The sequence below is a fragment of the Coregonus clupeaformis genome, chromosome 6 (assembly GCF_020615455.1).
Source record: "Coregonus clupeaformis isolate EN_2021a chromosome 6, ASM2061545v1, whole genome shotgun sequence".
NCBI lineage: Eukaryota > Metazoa > Chordata > Actinopteri > Salmoniformes > Salmonidae > Coregonus > Coregonus clupeaformis.
Window position 1 is genome coordinate 23,988,746 of NC_059197.1, and position 20,219 is coordinate 24,008,964.

The 20,219-nt window shown below is 45.6% G+C and overlaps 3 protein-coding genes and 1 pseudogene across 5 annotated transcripts; 2 read left to right on the forward strand and 2 right to left on the reverse strand.

The window, feature by feature from the left end:
* Positions 1-1,284: 1,284 nt before the first annotated feature.
* On the reverse strand, positions 1,285-3,510 carry LOC121568034 (40S ribosomal protein S25). Of its 2 annotated transcripts, XM_041878573.1 has the most exons (5): positions 3,405-3,510; positions 2,641-2,736; positions 2,341-2,524; positions 1,515-1,685; positions 1,285-1,349 (listed from the first exon to the last, which is right to left on the reverse strand). In XM_041878573.1, the coding sequence occupies exons 1-4, from the start codon at positions 3,405-3,407 to the stop codon at positions 1,519-1,521; spliced, it is 450 nt and encodes a 149-aa protein (XP_041734507.1). In that variant the 5' UTR covers positions 3,408-3,510; the 3' UTR covers positions 1,285-1,349; positions 1,515-1,518. The 2 variants fall into 2 exon arrangements, with proteins under 2 accessions (XP_041734507.1, XP_041734506.1); XM_041878572.1 differs by having other exon boundaries at positions 1,285-1,685.
* A 179-nt stretch (positions 3,511-3,689) lies between these two features.
* Positions 3,690-5,163, forward strand: trappc4 (trafficking protein particle complex subunit 4). Its single transcript, XM_041878571.2, has 5 exons — positions 3,690-3,895; positions 4,056-4,230; positions 4,351-4,454; positions 4,564-4,690; positions 4,807-5,163. The coding sequence occupies exons 1-5, from the start codon at positions 3,721-3,723 to the stop codon at positions 4,883-4,885; spliced, it is 660 nt and encodes a 219-aa protein (XP_041734505.1). The 5' UTR covers positions 3,690-3,720; the 3' UTR covers positions 4,886-5,163.
* A 55-nt stretch (positions 5,164-5,218) lies between these two features.
* Positions 5,219-8,627, reverse strand: slc37a4a (solute carrier family 37 member 4a). 2 transcript variants are annotated; one of them, XM_041878570.2, is made up of 9 exons: positions 8,487-8,627; positions 8,058-8,350; positions 7,572-7,804; positions 7,129-7,372; positions 6,708-6,866; positions 6,457-6,542; positions 6,255-6,368; positions 6,015-6,153; positions 5,219-5,837 (listed from the first exon to the last, which is right to left on the reverse strand). In XM_041878570.2, the coding sequence occupies exons 2-9, from the start codon at positions 8,203-8,205 to the stop codon at positions 5,671-5,673; spliced, it is 1,290 nt and encodes a 429-aa protein (XP_041734504.1). In that variant the 5' UTR covers positions 8,206-8,350; positions 8,487-8,627; the 3' UTR covers positions 5,219-5,670. The 2 variants fall into 2 exon arrangements, with proteins under 2 accessions (XP_041734504.1, XP_041734503.1); XM_041878569.2 differs by having other exon boundaries at positions 8,058-8,627.
* An 8,843-nt stretch (positions 8,628-17,470) lies between these two features.
* Positions 17,471-19,455, forward strand: LOC121568183 (annotated as a pseudogene).
* The last annotated feature ends 764 nt before the right edge of the window (positions 19,456-20,219 follow it).

The window sequence follows — 20,219 nt, forward strand, 5'->3', positions numbered from 1 at the left end:
TGAACAAATCTGGATAATAAACTAAATGAAAGTTATTCCGGAGTTGGTGAGATAAACAATTACACGTGCATATTGTTACATTTGGCCGCCGTAGCATACATATAGTTATTCATATGAATCAATCACTTATGAAAAGGACTATAATATTTATTTATTTTAAAAGGAAAAATGTTTTTGCTCTCTCCGTGGCAGGATGCCAGAGGACATCATAGTGGCAGATGAGGTTGTGAATCTGTCAGTGTGCGTCCTGCAGCCAGCTCGAGGTAGAGCTGTGCAATGACAAGCGAAAGCATCAATCAGGCTACCCTGCATCTCACACCCTTAGCTTAAGCCCCTAAGCTGAGGCAGACTGCAGAGAAGTTTTAGTTCATACCCTTCAGTTGCCTGTAGCTCTATACATACATCCATTGTTGACTAAAATGGATGAAAGCAGAAACGCATTGGTCCCTTGTTATCTTGGATCCTTGGGACATCCCCGAACCCCCATTGAAGTTGAAATGTAAAAAAGGTTACGGTAGGGTTCCAAGGATCCCGGGTAGCCCTACGAGAAAAGCATTGGAAACAATCCACCTTATATGGAATGCAGGAACATGATCATGGCATGAACTTGGATGTCCTACTGAATTTAATGGGTGACAAAATTAAATACAGCTCAAGTGAAAGCACAAAGGTAGGGTTGGGCAAGTCCCATTACAAAGGGAAGCGTTGATACTAATTGAACACAACACACTAAATGAGGTGTAAACACATCCTCGGCAGGGTGACGCCTCAGCCCGCTCGTCTTCTGTCCCCAAAGCACCATTTTGACAGCGTAATACCACCACAACACTTCAGTTTCATGTTGCACTCCACAGCCCTGTCCTCTCCCACCAGGATGACATTTTCTAACTGATTTGATGTGAGGGCAAGACTGAAAAACAACCAACAGTCAATGGCAGGTTGTGTTATTTGTCCTGGATTTTATTTGCCAATGACAGTCATAATGAAGTTCAAGTGAGTTAGTGTTTTTATGCACAGGCAACATTGTTATGTGATATTGTAACCCCAATTTGTTCAAAGTCAAGGTTTGTAGTCCTGTGTGGATTGAATGGCATTACCTTCTGGATATTGCTAGATCAATTGCTGTGTACATTACAATATATCAATTAGAGTTGTCATGAAACAATATGAATGAATCTCTGCCCTACATCTGGAGCTATAAAGTCTCTTCAAAATTATGAGTACACAGACATCAGTGAGAGTAAGAGAATACTACAAGGGAAATAAAAAAATTAACGGCAAATGTATCTTTTCAGAATTTTATTCACCTTACATCACACATCTGAATGCAGGAATCACAACAGCACAACCTGAAGAAGACAAGATGGTTTTAGATGTGATTCATAGCAGTAGTCCTCCAACCTGGCCTGTTAACATCAGGTAATATCAGCAACAGTGAATTGCAGTGAGGAATCTTCAGTTCTTTTTAATAGAACGTAGGCTAGTTCCATCAGGCCTACTAGCATAACACATACCGGTTTATGCTTTCTCTTCCTTCTCTGCCTTTGCTGCCTTTGCTGCCTTCTCAGGCTTCTCTGGCTTCTCAGGCTTGTCCGGAACCACAACGCCACCCTCCTCCTCAGGACCCTTGGTGTTACGTGTGTAGATCACCTGCGATCTGTGTTTCGACACCAACTTGATCATGCCTAGAGGGGTGGCAGAATGGAACGTGTCAGTTATTTTGTACAGATATTGAAATTCTATGGTTCCACATTACCAACTGACCCACTCACTGCCCTGACAAGTTAAGACAATATCCACAAGACATGATGCTGAAAGAGCAGACATCAAGTTGCAGTGCCAGTCTTGGTAGTCACTGATCAGTGCCAATGTTTACCAAAACGACAGTATCTTCAAAATCAAATTTTATTGGTCACATATTTAGCAGATGTTATTGTGGGTGAAGCGAAATGCTTGTATCTTCTTCCCCTGAAGGAGGACTTCTGCCGACTGGGGTTAGAAGTGATGTTTTAAAGAGAACAGAACTGATGTACATTAGAAAACATGTTCACTTTGTAGTAAGAGTTGTTGAAATGCTGGCTTAACAGCTTTGTAAAAGTATCTACCAGTTGGCTCTGCGGCAGACCCATGAGAGTCCGTGCCTTGTAGACTCAAACTTCGGGTTCACTGTAGCAAAGCTCAAAATTGAACCAGATAATATTGTAGATAGACATGACAGCGCAGTGAACCAGAAAGGAATCCATACAAAAGGGTGCCTGCCTATTCTGACAAACATGTACTATACGCACTTTCACTACGAGTGAACACTGCTTGAGAATCAGAGTAGGGTTCAGAGTTTACCTTTGCTGAGCAGTTCCTGGAGGGCAGCCCTGGCCAGAGAGCCTCTGATCTTTAGCCTCTCAGACACAACTGCTGGTGTGATGAGCTTGTAGTTGGGCACTTCCTTGTTCAATTTTTCGTAGGTGGCCTTGTCGAAGAGGACCAGGTTGTTGAGCTTATCTCTCACCTTTCCCTTGGACCACTTCTGCTCAGGGGAAATGGAGAGGTTGTTGATGTTGCTCACACTCCTGACAGTTTAACCAGTATGACCACAAAGTAATATCTAAACGCCCCCAAAAAGATCAAGATACCAGGACATACCTTCTTTTTGGCTTTGCCTCCAGATTTGTTGGCTGGATCCTTGTCCTTTTTGGACTTCCCGGAATCCTTCCCCTTCCCTTTGGCGTCCTTAGGAGGCTGGAATAATACAGATCGCAGTACCATTATCCAACTAATGCTGACTTAACCAACACACTTTTACCAAAACTAGCTAACGTTAGCTGGAAATGTTTAAGTGCACTAACTTCTTAACAGAAGATAAGAGTAACACGTTGGTTAGCGAATTCAGGTAGCCACGAGTCCCTCAATTGGAATTGAACCAAATAGGATGTTAACCTTGAACATTTTAGTGTGACAAATTTAAAACGTTAGATAAGCCTAAGCTAACTAACTAGGGCCTAGCTACATGTTGAAAGCTAACTTGTTAGTCAACAACCGGCTTCAGTTAGGCCAACAGTGGTCTGCAGAGAACTGGCGTGCAGTTTGCATAATCTGATCAATTGATTCTTTTGTGTGGGAAATGTCGGACTGAGATCTCTACAAAAGGGGCCACGATAGGCAACATGATCTTATGGTCGGCTGATCATGCAGTGCACCATCAGTACTGCCAGCCGCATGTAACGTTAACTACGAAGCATGGCCAACTGGAATATCAAATGGAGTTATTCCATCCATAACCACGGTCAGGACGCTGCGGACGAATAATATTTTCCAACTACGCATCCGGTTCTATCCAGACTGTCATTTTCCGAGTAAAATGTTTTGTTCGCCATCGAATTTAATGAAAAATCACGCTATGCCCTTACCATGATGTCCCACCGTCAAGATGTCGGAGTGAAAGGACCTTCAACCCGTGAACCAGCCTCTAAGAGAACCCGTACATGCGGATGTTGAAGTACGGTACTGGGAAATGTAGTTGTTTTGCTATCCTTTTTTCTATTTATTGGTTTTAGCATGAATAATAAACAGATCTGCAAAATAAATATAGATGCAATCTTTAAACAAAAAATCATACGAATGAACACGCAGGTAAAGTTACCTCTGTTGAAAATTTTACTTGATTTTGACTCAAATATTTCCTGTCACGTGACAATTTTGTCAGCTGTGAAGAAAAAGGCAAAGATGGCGATATTCAGTGTGTACGTTGTAAATAAGGCTGGGGGATTAATTTACCAGTATGACAATTATGTACCGAGAGCAGAAGCAGAGAAAACATTCAGCTATCCTTTAGATTTGGTTTTAAAGATCCACGATGAGAAAGTTGTTGTATCATTTGGTCAACGTGATGGAATCCGAGGTACAGTAGGTTGTCAGCCACAGTCAAGTGATCACATCAAGGCTTACAAAAATTATATAGTGATAACTGGTTGTGAATGTCATGGTTGGAACTCAAATGTTGCATTGTGCATGCTTCTATTTATTGTTAACATTGTGCAAGCATTATTCTATTAATATAGTGGGCCATGCTTTACTGTCCATCAATGGAGTGGATGTCAACGGCAAGTTCACGGCGGACGGGAAGGAGATCGTCGAATACTTGAAAGACTCAACAAACTATCCGGTGTCCATACGGTTCGGAAGGGCTCGTTTGAGTTCCAATGAAAAACTGATGCTGGCTTCAATGTTTCATTCGTAAGTAGTTACAGTTTAAGTGATTACAGCTGTCAGCTTCTAACATTAATAAATCCTTTATGGATGGTGACATTTGCTTTTCCATGATCTTGCTGCATGTTGTGTTGTACTCTTTCCTAGGTTGTTTGCTATTGGTTCACAGCTGTCCCCTGAAGTTGGCAGTTCAGGAATTGAGATGCTGGAGACTGATATGTTTAAACTGCACTGCTTTCAGACACTCACTGGTAAAGCCATGCATTCATACACCGCTATCAGTCACTGTGTGCGATGCCTACATGCAATGCTCTTGGTTTAAAAAACGAAATCTGCCTGTGTCAACTTTTAAAAAATTAGGTGTAAAGTTCATTGTGCTGGCAGACCCCCGTCAGTCTGGCATTGACGCACTCCTCAGGAAGATCTACGAGATCTATTCAGACTTTGCCCTCAAGAACCCCTTCTACTCTCTGGAGATGCCTATCAGGTAACTGTCACATGTCAAATATCTGCTCTCTGTCTCTGTCACAAGTCTTCATCAGTTAGCCAAGTCATTGATGAGCAACCATGGTGAGATATATTTTTTGCCCTCTCTTGTTACAGGTGTGAACTCTTTGATCAGAATTTGAAGGGTGCATTGGAGATAGCAGAGAAAGCTGGTAACTTTGGACCTGGATCTTGAGCAGGAACAAACCTGATAGATGTGTACCAAGGCAAATCCAGAGGATCAATTGCTCCTGTTTTTCTTTTTTTCTTTTTTTAAAAAACCAATCCATTGAATTGTGTTTGTTGTGACTGGGAAGCTACAGTACATTGCATGTCTCCAAGCAGTGCTGATATTTCAGAACTAATGTTGAATAACTTGTATATGAGAAGGATATGCTATACTGGGATACAATGTAAATACTGAATGTTTTGTTTTTGTACATACTTTATGAATAAATACCACTGTAACATTTTCATAATCTCTAGCCTTTCTTTCCAATGCAATCCTTTAAAAGTAACTAAAATCAACCACAACATAAGGTATTTTATTCAAGTCTTGTCTATTCAAACAGATTACACCCATATAAGAAGACGTGTTCAGTGCCATTAAAAAAAAGTGAACAGAACATTTGACCATAAAGTGTCTTGGTTTCAAATGATTAAATTAAAATCAAACTGACACATTTTCAATATGTGAATCTAGGATCTATTTTATGCCATGAGCATTGAAAATAGATTTAAGTAACACAACATGGTTGATGTACTTGCATCTGAACATTGTCTGAATACATCTTCAGTGAAAATAAATAATCCCTCGCTCAACTCCATGTCTCACCATCTCTTAAAACAAGAATATACAGGACCATGTCTCCCGTCAATTCAATTGAGCCTTTTTCAAATCAAAAACACTTCATAAATAAGAATGTACATTCTTATCCTAAATTTCCCACATTGACAGCAGACAGTTATGAGGTGTAGTGCTCAGTCAGCCTTCTTGGGGACGTGACCCATCTTGGTTCTGATGTTCCTCAGCAGGAAAAAGCTGATGGTAGTGACAAGACAGGTGATCTCTGCTACCCAGAAGGCCATTTCCCATCCATGGTGCTTGGCGATGGTGCTGAACGGCAGTCCAGAGCAGAAGCCACCAACTGAAAACAATACAGGGATGTAAATTCGGCTGGTTCTCATAAATAGGATATATGGATTTAGTTGTTGAACTACCTGTCTGGTACTGCTAGTAAATCCAAGACACCAGAATACTTTACAAAAAATTTTGAGAAAAGCATTCATTAGAATTTGAGAGAATTTGGTTGAGATAAACTTACTGTTGGCCATTAGGGCAACGATAGCATGTGACGTTCCACAATAGTTTGAAGGAGCACTCTCATTGGCTATCACGCCAAACAAGGCTATTGGTCCATAAGATGAGAAGCCAAATGTAGCCCCCAAGAAGAGGATCCACATCTGAATTTATAACACAAAAAAGAAAAACATGAACTAACAAACATAGACTAATAGTGTATTGGCTGAAATGAGTTTTGAGGAACATAATGTGCTTACTATACCTTTGGGCTGTCTGGCGTGACAGTGACCCGGAATAGATACATGGAACCAAACATCCCAGCCATCATTGAGATCAAGAGAAAATGACGGGGGTTTCCATGGCTTTTCATGCCTTGCTGTACAAAAAGAAATACGGTACCTTACAAACACTGCATTGATTTGTATAGAGCTCTGAATTAATGTATGATGCCACTGTCAACCTACTAGTGCCACAGCCTTGTCAGAGAAGTATCCTGCAGCTAAACTGCCCAAAAGGCCTCCCACCTCCAGGGCACTCATGTAGGAACTGCCTGTGAAAAAGAGCAGCATTCAGGTAAACTTAACAAGAGGCAGTTATTATTGAGTTATCAACAGTAGGCTATTGCATACTAGTAAAACAGGCAGGTTAGCGTTTTACGTCATGAATCTTGTTCTGTAGGCAGCTATGCAGGTCTTAATGTATCAGACTTCCATACCCATGAGTGTTGACTGGCCCTTGTCCTGGATGAGGAAGAGCTGGCCCCAGTCAGTGCAGGCCGTCTTCACCCCGAACACCACCAGGTAGCCCACAGACAGCAGCCACAGGTAGGGGGACAGGATGAACTCTTTGAAGGTGGTCTCATCAATGGATGAGCCTGGTAAGGGAGAGAGGTTTCAGTCACACTAGCACATCACTTAGAGTGTGCATGATCTTGAACTCGTTCACGCTAGCGTGTGAGGGGCACACTGGGTGCAGAGTCCATTCTCACAGAGTGTCACTGACCTTACACACAATTGCCCATGCAGACAATACACAAAAAGGCATGCGTTCAAACGAAAACCTGTGCACGTCACAGTCGCACACATTTTGCAATGTTTCAACCACAGGACAAGATGAGGTTAGGTCCCAGCTCTGACCTGCTTTGCCCTTGGCCCCCCCAGCGTCGATGTTGGGCAAGCCCACGTCTTTGGGCTCGTTCCTGATCAAAAGCAGGCAGACGAAGGAGACCACACAACAGGAGAGGCCTGAGATGGACAGGGTTGTCCTCCAGCTGTAGCTCTGGGCCATCAACGTTGCAATAATGGGGCCTAAACTCCCAGCCAGGTTCATACTGCAGGACAGAATCGCCCACCAGGTCCCAAACTGAGAGGGCTCAAACCACTGAGGGGCAGAAGGGAATGACATATCATAATATCAGACTAGTGATGTGCTGCATGGCTTGACATGACTGGTGTTGAATGTACAGGGATATACAAAATAGTACACTGACTAACCAATCTTTTAACAGTGCAGGCAGTTGATTGATACGTGTCTGACAGCTTCATATCCTGTGGAGTACAGTGTTACTTTGTGGTCCTACCTTGCGCAACACCCTGCCACATGGGGGCCACCCCAGGCCCTGGCCCAGGCCGTTGAGGAACCAGAGGCCAGAGAAAACGGCCACAGTGGAGGACCAGGAGAAGACCACATTGATGGCACCAACCATGAACAGGCCAATGGAGAAGAGCCAGCGGGCGCTGATCTGATCCGAAAGCACCCCGCTGATGAACTTGCTTATAGCATAGGCCAGAGACTGGCTACTAGTGATCATGCCTGAGGGGTAGTACACACAATACAGAGGCAGAACAATGTTTTATTGATTTCGGTACTAATATCAACATACACAAAGCATTAACTGATATCTCCCCATATGATTGTTGCTGGCTTAGAAATGTGGACAGAGAACGATTAAATTAAACCAATCAGTCAGACCACTATCAGCAGTATCTAAACTTTAGTTGTTAATTGTTGTTAGGGACATGAAAGACAGAAACAGAGTAAAATACAATAGTGAGGCTTCTCTTACCCAGGTCATCTTTGTCCAGCTTGATCTCTTGCATGAGAGAGGGCATCACAAAGGAGAAGGTCTTCCTATTGAAGTAGTACAGTGTATAGCCCACAAACATGGCCAGGAAAATTGTGGTGCGGTAGTATCCATACCCTGCGGTTGCCATGGTTTTTGCAGTTTAGAATAAAAGTGCTAAATAAAATAGGATTATAAAACAAAACTACAGAGGAGGGGAAAGGCTCCTCTTGTTCAAGGGTGTAGTACTTCTGCCACCAGTGACTGAACTTTGGTGTCCACAGTGCAGTACAGAGCTGGTTAGAAGAGGGAGAGAGCTGTAATCAATAGTTGGGGTTAATGGTCAACTTCTCTACTCAAAGACTGATTTCCCCTGCCTTATCCGAGTTCTACAAAGGCCAAAGGGAAGAGGCAAGAATGGAATTGACCTACTCAGATGCTGTTATCTCCAGTAACGCTGCTTGTATTGTCCAACAGTCTGTAAAAAAAAAATTAAGACACACTCCTGATTCCTCTTATATATCTTTCTCCCACCTCTTGCTGATCCCGACTGCCCCTCACCTGCCGGTGTGCCTGGATGTTATTGAGTGTTCTTAGTTAATGATTCATTGGAGAGTCCAATGGTGACTGCAAGCCCAGAGGGTGGATCCTCCTCAGCCCAGGGAGTGTGTGAAGAGAGATGACCATCAGCACAAGACACTACCCCATTATCACTGTGGGTTGTTCTGTGTGAAAATGCATAATTAGTTAGGTTTCCATCCAATTAGCAACAGATTTTCATGCAAATATTCTAAAATCCACATAAATGAAAATATGCGCATTTTCCCACCAGTAGTGTTTCCAAACTGACTTGTTGCAGATACAAATCTGTGCGTGATGACGTAGGGCACACAACATATACTTTTTCGCTTACATTTTCATGTACCGAATAAAAATCTTTAGTTAAATGTGTTTCCGTTGCATTTTCAATAGCAAAATGTGCCTACTCTGGTCTTTGCACGTGCGTTCTAGCCAACAGCTCGCAGATACAGTGCGGGTAGGCTGTGCGGGTAAACTAGTCTACATTATCAGATTATTATAGCGAGAATATTTGTATTTGTCGAACGGCAGTCAAGCATCGATCATCTTCTGGAATAGGCTAGTGAGAATGGGGTCGTAATTTCAATCACTGAATTAAATATTAATAATATGTATATGAACTGAATATGCTTGTCAACAGCCAGTGTTCTTTTTTGTATTTAAAAAAAAAACCTGTTGCCTAATCTGACTGACTGTTACCGTCAATCTAATGCCTTCTAACAATTGATCGTCAGTTGTGATAGAAATTGATTTGCATTGACTCCAGTGATATAGTCATTTCAACATATTTATTGTATCAAATGGTATTTTACAATGGCATAATTAAAGTTATGGAACTCCCTCGCGTGCTTCTATTATGGGAAAAGTCCTCAATTAAACTGACATTAAATGTGGAGAATGATACATTTGCATCTGTTGGCCATCAAGTAGCATCAAAATAAATAAAGTTGCCAATATTATGTTTATATTTTGTAGTTCAATAATTTTTTTGGTTGTCCCGCTTTACCAACCATAGCAACCGTAGGACAGTATGGAGTAGCTAAAGTGAGACAGTCTTATAGGCTTTTCCAATGGAAAATTGAGATCCAGTTTACATTAGGGATCCTGTACTTAGTTACAGTGCATTCAGAAAGTATTCAGACCCCTTCACCTTTTCCACATTTTGTGACGCTACAGCTGTATTCTAAAATTGATAAAATAAATGTTTTTCCTCATCAATCTAACACAATACCCCATAATGACAAAGTGAAAACAGGGTTTTAGAAATTTTTGCAAATGTATAAAAAAACAAAAACAGAAAAACCTTATTTACATAAGTATTCAGACCCTTTGCTATGAGACTCGATATTGAGCTCAGTTGCATCCTGTTTCCATTGATCATCCTTGAGATGTTTCTACACCTTGATTGGAGTCCACCTGTGGTAAATTCAATTGATTGGACATGATTTGGAAAGGCACACACCAGCCTATATAAGGTCCCACAGTTAACAGTGCATGTCAGAGCAAAAACCAAGCCATGAGGTCGAAGGAATTGTCCGTAGAGCTCCGAGACAGGATTGTGTCGAGGCACAGATCTGGGGAAGGGTAACAAAAAATGTATGCAGCATCGAAGGTCCCCAAGAACACAGTGGCCTCCATCATTCTTAAATGGAAGAAGTTTGGAACCACCAAGACTCTTCCTAGAGCTTGCCGCCTGGCCAAACTGAGCAATCGGGGGAGAAGGGCCTTGGTCAGGGAGGTGACCAAGAACCCAATGGTCACTCTGACAGAGCTCAAGAATTCCTCTGAGGCGATGGGAGAACCTTCCAGAAGGACAACCATCTCTGCAGCACTCCAACAATCAGGCCTTTATGGTAGAGTGACCTGATGGAAGCCACTCCTCAGTAAAAGGCACATGACAGCCCACTTGGAGTTTGCCAAAAGGCACCTAAAGGACTCAGTGTCACGATCGTCGGAAGGAGCGGACCAATACGCAGCGCGTGGAGTGAACATGATGACTTTATTAACTTAAAGCAACCACGAAGAAAACAACAAATGACGATACGTGAAGTTCTAAACTGAAATACGACTAACAGCAACAAAGAAACAATAACCCACAAAACAAAGGAGAAAACACACAGAATATATATGGCTCCCAATCAGAGATAACGAGCCGACAGCTGACACTCGTTACCTCCGATTGGGAGTCATCGACCAATCACCACATGACACAAACAAACTGAAACTCACCCATCCCCAACACCACCAAATGAAATACACCCAAACACAAGAAAATGAACAACCCTGGCTCAATATAAACGTCCATAGAGCCAGAGTGTTACAGTACCCCCCTAAAGGTGCGAACTCCGGGCGCACCAACATCAGGACTAGGGGAGGGTCTGGGTGGGCGTCTGTCCATGGTGGCGGCTCTGGCCCCGGTCGTGATCCCCACCCCACCACAGTCACAACCTGCTTCGGTAGCCTCCTCCCAATGACCACCCTCCACCTAACCCCACCTGGACTAAGGGGCAACCCCGGACTAAGGGGCAGCATCGGCCTAAGGGGCAGCACCGGGATAAGGGGCAGCACCGGGATAAGGGGCAGCACCGGGCTAAGGGACAGCACCGGACTAAGGGGCAGCACCGGACTACGGGGCAGTACCGGACTAAAGGGCAGTACAGGACTAAGGGGCAGCACCGGGCTAAGGGGCGGCACCGGACTCAGGGGCAGCACCGGACTAAGGGGCAGCACCTGACTAGATGGCGGATCCTGGCTGGCTGGCTCCGGCGGATCCTGGCGGGACGGCTCTGGCGGATCCTGGCGGGACGGCTCTGGCGGATCCTGGCGGGACGGCTCTGGCGGATCACGGCTGGACGGCTCTGGCGGATCCCGGCTGGACGGCTCTGGCGGATCCCGGCTGGACGGCACTGGCGGATCCCGGCTGGGCGGCTCTGGCGGATCCCGGCTGGATGGCTCTGGCGGATCTCGGCTGGACGGCTCTGGCGGATCCCGGCTGGACGGCTCTGGCGGATCTCGGCTGGACGGCTCTGGCGGATCCCGGCTGGACGGCTCTGGCGGATCTCGGCTGGACGGCTCTGGCGGATCCTGTCTGGCGGAAGGCTCTGGCTGATCCTGTCTGGCGGAAGGCTCTGGCTGATCCTGTCTGGCGGAAGGCTCTGGCTGATCCTGTCTGGCGGAAGGCTCTGGCTGATCCTGTCTGGATGACGGATCTGGCTGCTCATGGCTGGCTGACGGATCTGGCTGCTCATGGCTGGCTGACGGATCTGGCTGCTCATGGCTGGCTGACGGATCTGGCTGCTCGCGGCTGGCTGACGGATCTGGCTGCTCATGGCTGGCTGACGGATCTGGCTGCTCATGGCTGGCTGACGGATCTGGCTGCTCATGGCTGGCTGACGGATCTGGCTGCTCATGGCTGGCTGACGGATCTGGCTGCTCATGGCTGGCTGACGGATCTGGCTGCTCATGGCTGGCTGACGGATCTGGCTGCTCATGGCTGGCTGACGGATCTGGCTGCTCATGGCTGGCTGACGGATCTGGCTGCTCATGGCTGGCTGACGGATCTGGTTGCTCATGGCTGGCTGACGGGTCTGGCTGCTCATGGCTGGCTGACGGATCTGGCTGCTCATGGCTGGCTGACGGATCTGGCTGCTCATGGCTGGCTGACGGATCTGGCTGCTCATGGCTAGCTGACGGATCTGGCTGCTCATGGCTGGCTGACGGATCTGGCTGCTCATGGCTGGCTGACGGATCTGGCTGCTCATGGCTGGCTGACGGGTCTGGCTGCTCATGGCTGGCTGACGGATCTGGCTGCTCATGGCTGGCTAACGGGTCTGGCTGCTCATGGCTGGCTGATGGTGCTGGCTGGGCGGCTAGCGGTGGAGGCGGACCCCAGCCTCGGATTGCAGTCATCACCTCCAGCAGGACGGCTCCCATCCGCATGAGCCGCTCCTGCCGGTCACGAACCCGAGCCTCCAGTCCAGCATAGGCTGCGTCGGCTCCTGCTGATTCCATAGCAGGTGTATGATTCTGTCTGGCGGACGGCTCTGAAGGCTCATGGCAGACGGACGGCTTTGCAGGCTCAGTACAGACGGGCGGCTTATGCAGCGCTTGGCAGACGGGCAGTTCAGACGCCCTAGGGCAGACGGCAGACTCTGGCCGGCTGGCGACGCACATCGTGGACCTGGTGCGTGAGTAGGAACAGACCGGTCCGTACCGGGAACACCCACCACTGGCCTTAACTGGGGATCAAGAACGGACCGGACCAGACTGGGAACACACTTCAGTCTCTCATGCCGTGCCACAACAACTTCCCTCCCTCTACTCGCCAATGGCTCCCGTAATCCGATAGCCTTCTCTCCAGCTCTACCTGTGGCAGCCTCCTGCTGCCCAGGCGCCCAAGCCATGTGCCCCCCCAAAAATTTTTTGGGGAGTAACCACGGGCTTCCAGCCTCGACTCCGCTTCCTCTTCATACCACCTCCTCTCGGCTGCAGCTGCCTCCAGCTCTTCACGAGGGCGGTGATATTCCTCCTCATACCACCTCCTCTCGGCTGCAGCTGCCTCCAGCTCTTCACGAGGGCAGTGATATTCCTCCGGTTGTGCCCAAGGACCCTTTCCAGCCCGAATCTCCTCCCATGTCCAAAAATCCTTAGGAGGCGTCCATAAATCCTGCGTAGGTAGGTCCTGTTGCCGCTTGTTACGCCGCTTGGTCCTCTTGTGGTGGGTTATTCTGTCACGATCGTCGGAAGGAGCGGACCAATACGCAGCGCGTGGAGTGAACATGATGACTTTATTAACTTAAAGCAACCACGAAGAAAACAACAAATGACGATACGTGAAGTTCTAAACTGAAATACGACTAACAGCAACAAAGAAACAATAACCCACAAAACAAAGGAGAAAACACACAGAATATATATGGCTCCCAATCAGAGATAACGAGCCGACAGCTGACACTCGTTACCTCCGATTGGGAGTCATCGACCAATCACCACATGACACAAACAAACTGAAACTCACCCATCCCCAACACCACCAAATGAAATACACCCAAACACAAGAAAATGAACAACCCTGGCTCAATATAAACGTCCATAGAGCCAGAGTGTTACACTCAGACCATGAGAAACAAGACTCTCTGGTCTGATGAAACCAAGATTGAACTTTTTGGCCTGAATACAAAGCCTCACATCTGGAGGAAACCTGGCACCATCCCTACGGTGAAGCATGGTGGTGGCAGTATCATGCTGTGGGGATGTTTTCAGCGGCAGGGACTGGGAGACTAGTCAGGATTGAGGGAAAGATGAACGGAGCAAAGTACAGAGAGATCCTTGATGAAAACCTGCTTCAGAGCGCTCAGGACCTCAGACTGGGGCGAAGGTTCACCTTCCAACAGGACAACGACCCTAAGTACACAGCCAAGAGAACGCAGGAGTGGCTTCGGGACAAGTCTCTGAATGTCCTTGAGTGGCGCAGACAGAACCCGGACTTGAACCCAATCGAACATCTCTGGAGAGACCTGATTTGTTTAACACTTTTTTGGTTACTACATTATTCCATATGTGTTATTTCATAGTTTTGATGTCTTCACTATTATTCTACAATGTAGAAAATAGTAAAAAATAAAGAAAACCCCTTGAATGAGTAGGTGTGTCCAAACCTTTGACTGGTACTGTAAGTATTCAAACCACTGAGTCAATACATGTTAGAATCATCTTTGGCAGCTATTACGGCTGTCTTGGTAAATCTCTAAGACCTAGATTGTACAATATTTGCACATGTTTATTTTGAAAATTCTTCAAGCTTTGTCAAGTTGGTTGTTGATCATTGCTAGACAGACATTTTCAAGTCTTGGCATAGAATTTCAAGCCTATTTAATTAAACTGTAACTAGGCCACTCAGGAACATTTATGTCATCTTGGTAAGCAACTCCAGTGTATATTTGTCATTGTGTTTTAGGTCATTGTCCTGCTGAAAGGTGAATTTGTCTCCCACTGTCTGTTGGAAAGCAGACTGAACCAGGTTTTCCTCTAGGATTTTGCCTGTGCTTAGCTCTATTCCGTTTCTTTTATCCTAACAAACGCCCTTGTCCTTGCCGATGACAAGCATACCCATAACATGATGCAGCCACCATCATGCTTGAAAATATGAAGAGTGGTACTCAGTGACGTATTGTGTTGGATTTGCCCCAAACATAACACTTTGTATTCAGGACATAAAGTTAATTTCTTTGCCACATTTTTAGCAGTTTTACTTTAGTGCCTTGTTGCAAACAGGATGCATGTTTTGGAATATTTGTATTCTGTACAGGCTTCCTTATTTTCACTTTGTCATTTAGGTTAGTATTGTGGAGTAACTACAATGTTGTTGATTCATCCTCAGTTTTCTCCTATCACAGCCATTACATTCTGTAACTGTTTTAAAGTCACCATTGGCCTCATGGTGAAATCCCTGAGCTGTTTCCTTCCTCTCCGGCAACTGAGTTAGGAAGGACATCTGTATCTTTGTAGTGACTGGGTGTACTGATACACCATCCAAAGTATAATTAATAACTTCAACATGCTCAAAGGGATATTCAATGTCTGTTATTTTTTAAATATATTTTCTACACATCTACCAATAGGTGCCCTTCTTTGCGAGGCATTGGAAAACCTCCCTGGTCTTTGTGGATGAATCTGTGTTTGAAATTCACTGCTCTACTGACAGACCTTACAGATAATTGCATGTGTGGGGTACAGAGATTAAGTAGTAATTCAAAAATTGTTAAACACTATTATTGCACACAGAGTGAGTCCTAGCAACTTATGTGACTTGTTAAGCACAGTTTTACTCCTGACCTGAACTTATTTAGGTTTGCCATAACAAAGGGGTTGCATACTTATTGAATCAAGACATTTCAGCTTTTCATTTTTAAATAATTTGTAAAAAATTCTAAAAACATAATTCCACTTTGACATTATGGGGTATTGTGTGTATGCCAGTGACACAAAATCTAAATGTGTGATGAGGTGTAAATGACGGAGTCAGGCGCAGGAGGTAAAAGACCGAAATCCAGAGTTTATTCAGTGTACATGAATAAAGCGCAGCAAGCGTCAAAACGAAACTAGCACAAGGGAAAAATCCACCTTGGCTACATACAAGGAAAAAGTAATAATAATAATATATGCCATTTAGCAGACAAAAAGTCACTCTCACAATGAACAATCACTCACAAAGGACAAGGGGGCAGAGGGAACACTTATACACAGACTAATAAGGGAATGAGTACCGTGTGTATCTTTGGCTCCTGAGTGGCGCAGTGGTCTAAGGCTAACTGTTCCACTAGAGATCCTGGTTCGAATCCAGGCTCTGTCGCAGCCGGCCGCGACCGGGAGACTCATGGGCGGCGCACAATTGGCCCAGCGTCGTCCAGGGTAGGGGAGGGAATGGCCGGCAGGGATGTAGCTCAGTTGATACAGCATGGCGTTTGCAACGCCAGGGTTGTGGGTTTGATTCCCACGGGGGGCCAGTATAAAAAAAAAAAAATATGTATTCACTAACTGTAAGTCGCTCTAGATAAGAGCGTCTGCTAAATGACTAAAATGTAAATGTAAAATGTGTGATTGACAAGACAAGACAAGACAAATGGAGTGATGATAAATGGAGCGGTAATGGCTAGTAAGCCGGTGACGACGAACGCCGAAACCTGCCCGAGCAAGGAGGAGGGGCAGCCTCGGCTGAATTCGTGACAAAATGTAATCTATTTTAAATTCAGGCTGTAACAGAACAAAATGTGGAAAAAGTCAAGCGATGTGAATACATTCTGAAGGCTCTGTACAATACATTTTACTTTTTCCTAAATTGCATGCAGTTTGTTTTCCGCTCTTTACCTCTCTCGTTAGTCAACGTTTCTTGTTAACACAAACTGCCTCCCACTGGGCACACACTGGTTGAATCAACGTTGTTTGCACGTCATTTCAATGACATTACTTGAACCAACATAGGAATAGACGTTGAATTGATTGACGTCTGTGCCCAGTGGGCTATTTCTTTCAATCTCTGTACACCAAGCCCGATATTCAATTCAATAACCACGCCACCACATACATTAACTTTCTATCGAAAATGCCATGAACTACGATTTGTCGTCATGATGGTGTGTTACATAGTTGCTGGGTTGTCTCGTTTACAGAGATTAGGTACTTTGGCGCCACTTAGTGAGCACAAAGTGTGATGCACCACCTCCACCATAGCAACATGCATTGTACATTCTGTATATAATATCGACATGCTGCATGCGTGTATGCACTGAAACCAAACATTGTTGTATCAAATCACCTCTGATTCACCTTGATAGAAAGTATCCAAGACACGAGATGATTCATCTGTCTGTGTCAAGAAGGCAGGCACAGAGGCCACGTGGACTCTCCCTGTTAAAGATGGGGATTTCCATGGATACACAACAACAAAACACCTTATTTTTAGCGATATGCCAAGCACTTCTCCCACAATAAAGACCGAAAAATAGGTAACTAGGGGCTTCACAACCTTGGATATTCGTTGTGTTTTTATAATGGTGACTTTGCTGTCAATATTTATTTTACCTATTTATTTTGGTTGATGACAGTGGACTATTTCTGACGATCATCATGGTAAGTAGAATCGGAGACAGGCCCACAATCTTGCATGACATAAAAATTACATTCATGACAGTCATATGTAGCTACATGCAGCTAGCAATTATTTGCTGGTTTGTACACACTTTAAATTACTGTATAACTCTACCAGTACCAACACTGTTGACTTTCTCGCAGCCACAGAGTGTAGGGTGTTCATCTAGGCTCTCTGGTAGCTCCCATTCATGTCGCTATCGCACCCGGCCCTCACCTCTCATGTGGATGAGAGCCTCTTTGGAACCCCAAAACAGGTGGGCCATATGTCAGCCATTTCTTTGATCTGCATTAGATAAAACACATAGCAGTAAGATGTGACAATTGAACTGTACAAAGTATGTGTGTGTGTGTGTGTGTGAGAGAGAGAGAAATAGAGAATTGGTGTAAATGTATGTTGAATTTGTTCACTCAAGGCACTGTCAGCCTGCGATGTCAAGGACACTGAGATGGGTGGCCATTTCAGACCCTGGTGCCAGTCCAGATCTGCTCCAAGTCAGAAGACTCAGAAACCAGAGACAGTTCGCATAATCACAAAGGACCTCATCCGAGACCTGAACAAGTATCAGTCAATACCTCAATTTCTCATTCGGTTACTTGATGTGATCATCAAGTCTAATGCTTTGTGAACATACCAGTACTACACTTGGCAGTGTTTATTACTGTTTACTTATTATAAAAGAGAATGCTATCCAGTTCCATAAACCGACATTGCACCAATAAACATATCCCACAATCACATTTTACAAGTGGTGGTGAATTACAAAATAAAAACAAATCATGCTGTCATTTTGCCAGGATCCCAAGTAAGGATCCGTCTGGGCTGTCTGTCATCGTCCGCCCAACTGTGATCAAGTGGATCGCAACAGCTTCTTGGGTTTCAACCAAGGAGCAGGAGTCCACGTTGGAAGCCCAGAGGAGGGAGAGAGAAGCAGCTATGGTGAGAAAGGACGAATGTACCTGATGAATTTGTAAGCAACCTTTGCCACATGAAAGCTGGGTGACTAACAGCAGTACAGGGTCCCAGCTACAGCACTACACCCTTGTGGAGATGTAACAGCAATACATCAAACTAACCTCTGCACTGTTCCAATGTTGCTGTTTTTCCTGACCAGGATGCTGCTGAGGATAGGAAGGCCCATATCCGCCAGGCTGACCTGTCTCGTCAGAAGAACCAGGGCCTAAGTGAGCTGGAGGCCGAGGCCAAGGAAAGAGCTCAGTACCTGTGGAGAGGGCCAACACCATGAGGATGGAGTAGGAGGACGAGGTCAAGAAACTCAATGAGGTACAGCAAGAGAATCAACCGGTCACTCTCTCATTGCTCACTCTCTCTTTACTTCACTACTCTTTGTTATTTGTTTTATCTCAGCTTCAGTCCCAACATCACTGCAATATCACACATTTCCCCAGTTATTCTACCCATGCCCTGTCCAGACTCTTCCATCTCTGTGTCCTTGTGCGTGTCGTGTATGGTACCTTATTGTTGTGGCCAGTTGATCCTGGATGCACAGTGCCACGCGGTGAGGGATGCCCAGATCCTGGAGAGGCAGCAGACCCTGGCTGAGCTGCAGGAGGAAGAGAGGCATCTGGATGCCATGATGGAGGTGGACCGCAGGAGAGCCCTGGAGGCCCAGGAGCAGATCGACGAGCTGCGCAAACACCAGAGGATCCAGTGAGGGCACACATGCTCACACACACATACACACCAACACAATGGCCCATTTAAAGCCAAATACACTACATCTCTCTTCCAAACTGTAACGCCTCAGCTGTCTTCCCTGTGTGTGTCTATAGGGGAAAGCAGCTGATTATAAACCAGATTGAGGAGCGTCTGGAGGACAGGATGCTGCAGAATGAGATGAAGGAGCAGGAGGGCCAGCAGATGCTGGAGAACCTGGAGAAGATGCAGATGGATGAGCTGGAGGTATTATTAGTTAGAGACAAGTCTCCTTGTACAGTACAACATTCTTATAGCCAGGCTAATGTATTTCCACTTTGAATTTCAGTTAGAAATTACTCATGAATTAGCCTGGTCTCAGATCTGTTTGTACTCTTGCAACTCTTGCAATATCATTAATGAATGAATCGTAATGCAGTTAGGCATAACGAATAATAAACAACATAATGGTGTGGTTGTGATGAGGTGGTGTTGAAGGTGTCAGGCGTAGGAGGGTAAATCACAGAATAACAGGCTTTAATCGGCAAAATACAGGTTTACGCAGAAATGCGTCAAACACACTCCAGGGCACAAAACAGGCGCACTGGAAAATACAAGGCACACAGGAAATACTCCCTTCGTTACAAAATACACGAGCACCACCGAGCTTCACTAACCTCCACAATAAACAATCACCCACACAGACAAGGAAGTAGAGGGAACACTTATACAATGAGTAATGAGGGAATAAGGACCAGGTGTGTGTGATTGAAGACAAGACAAATTGAGTGATGATAAATGGATCGGCAGTAGCTAGTAAGCCGGTGACGCTGAACGCCGAAATCTGCCCGAACAAGGAGGGGAGGCAGCCTCGGCGGAAGTCATGACAGTAACCCCCCCCCCTTGATGCTGGCCTCGGGAACGGCCAGGAGGACGCGGAGCAGGGCGAGCCGGATGTTGACGGTGGAAATCCCGTAACATGGAGGGATCGAGGATATCCCTCACCGGGACCCAGCACCGTTCCTCCGGACCGTAACCCTCCCACTCCACGAGGTACTGAAGGCCCCCCACCCGACGCCTCGAATCCAGGATGGAACGGACAGAGTACGCCGGAGGCCCCCTCGATGTCCAGAGGAGGTGGAGGGACCTCCCGCACCTCAGACTCCTGGAGCAGACCAGCTACCACCGGCCTGAGGAGAGACACATGAAACGAGGGGTTAATACGGTAATCAAGGGGAAGTAATAACCTATAAGTGACCTCGTTGACTCTCCTCAGGACTTTG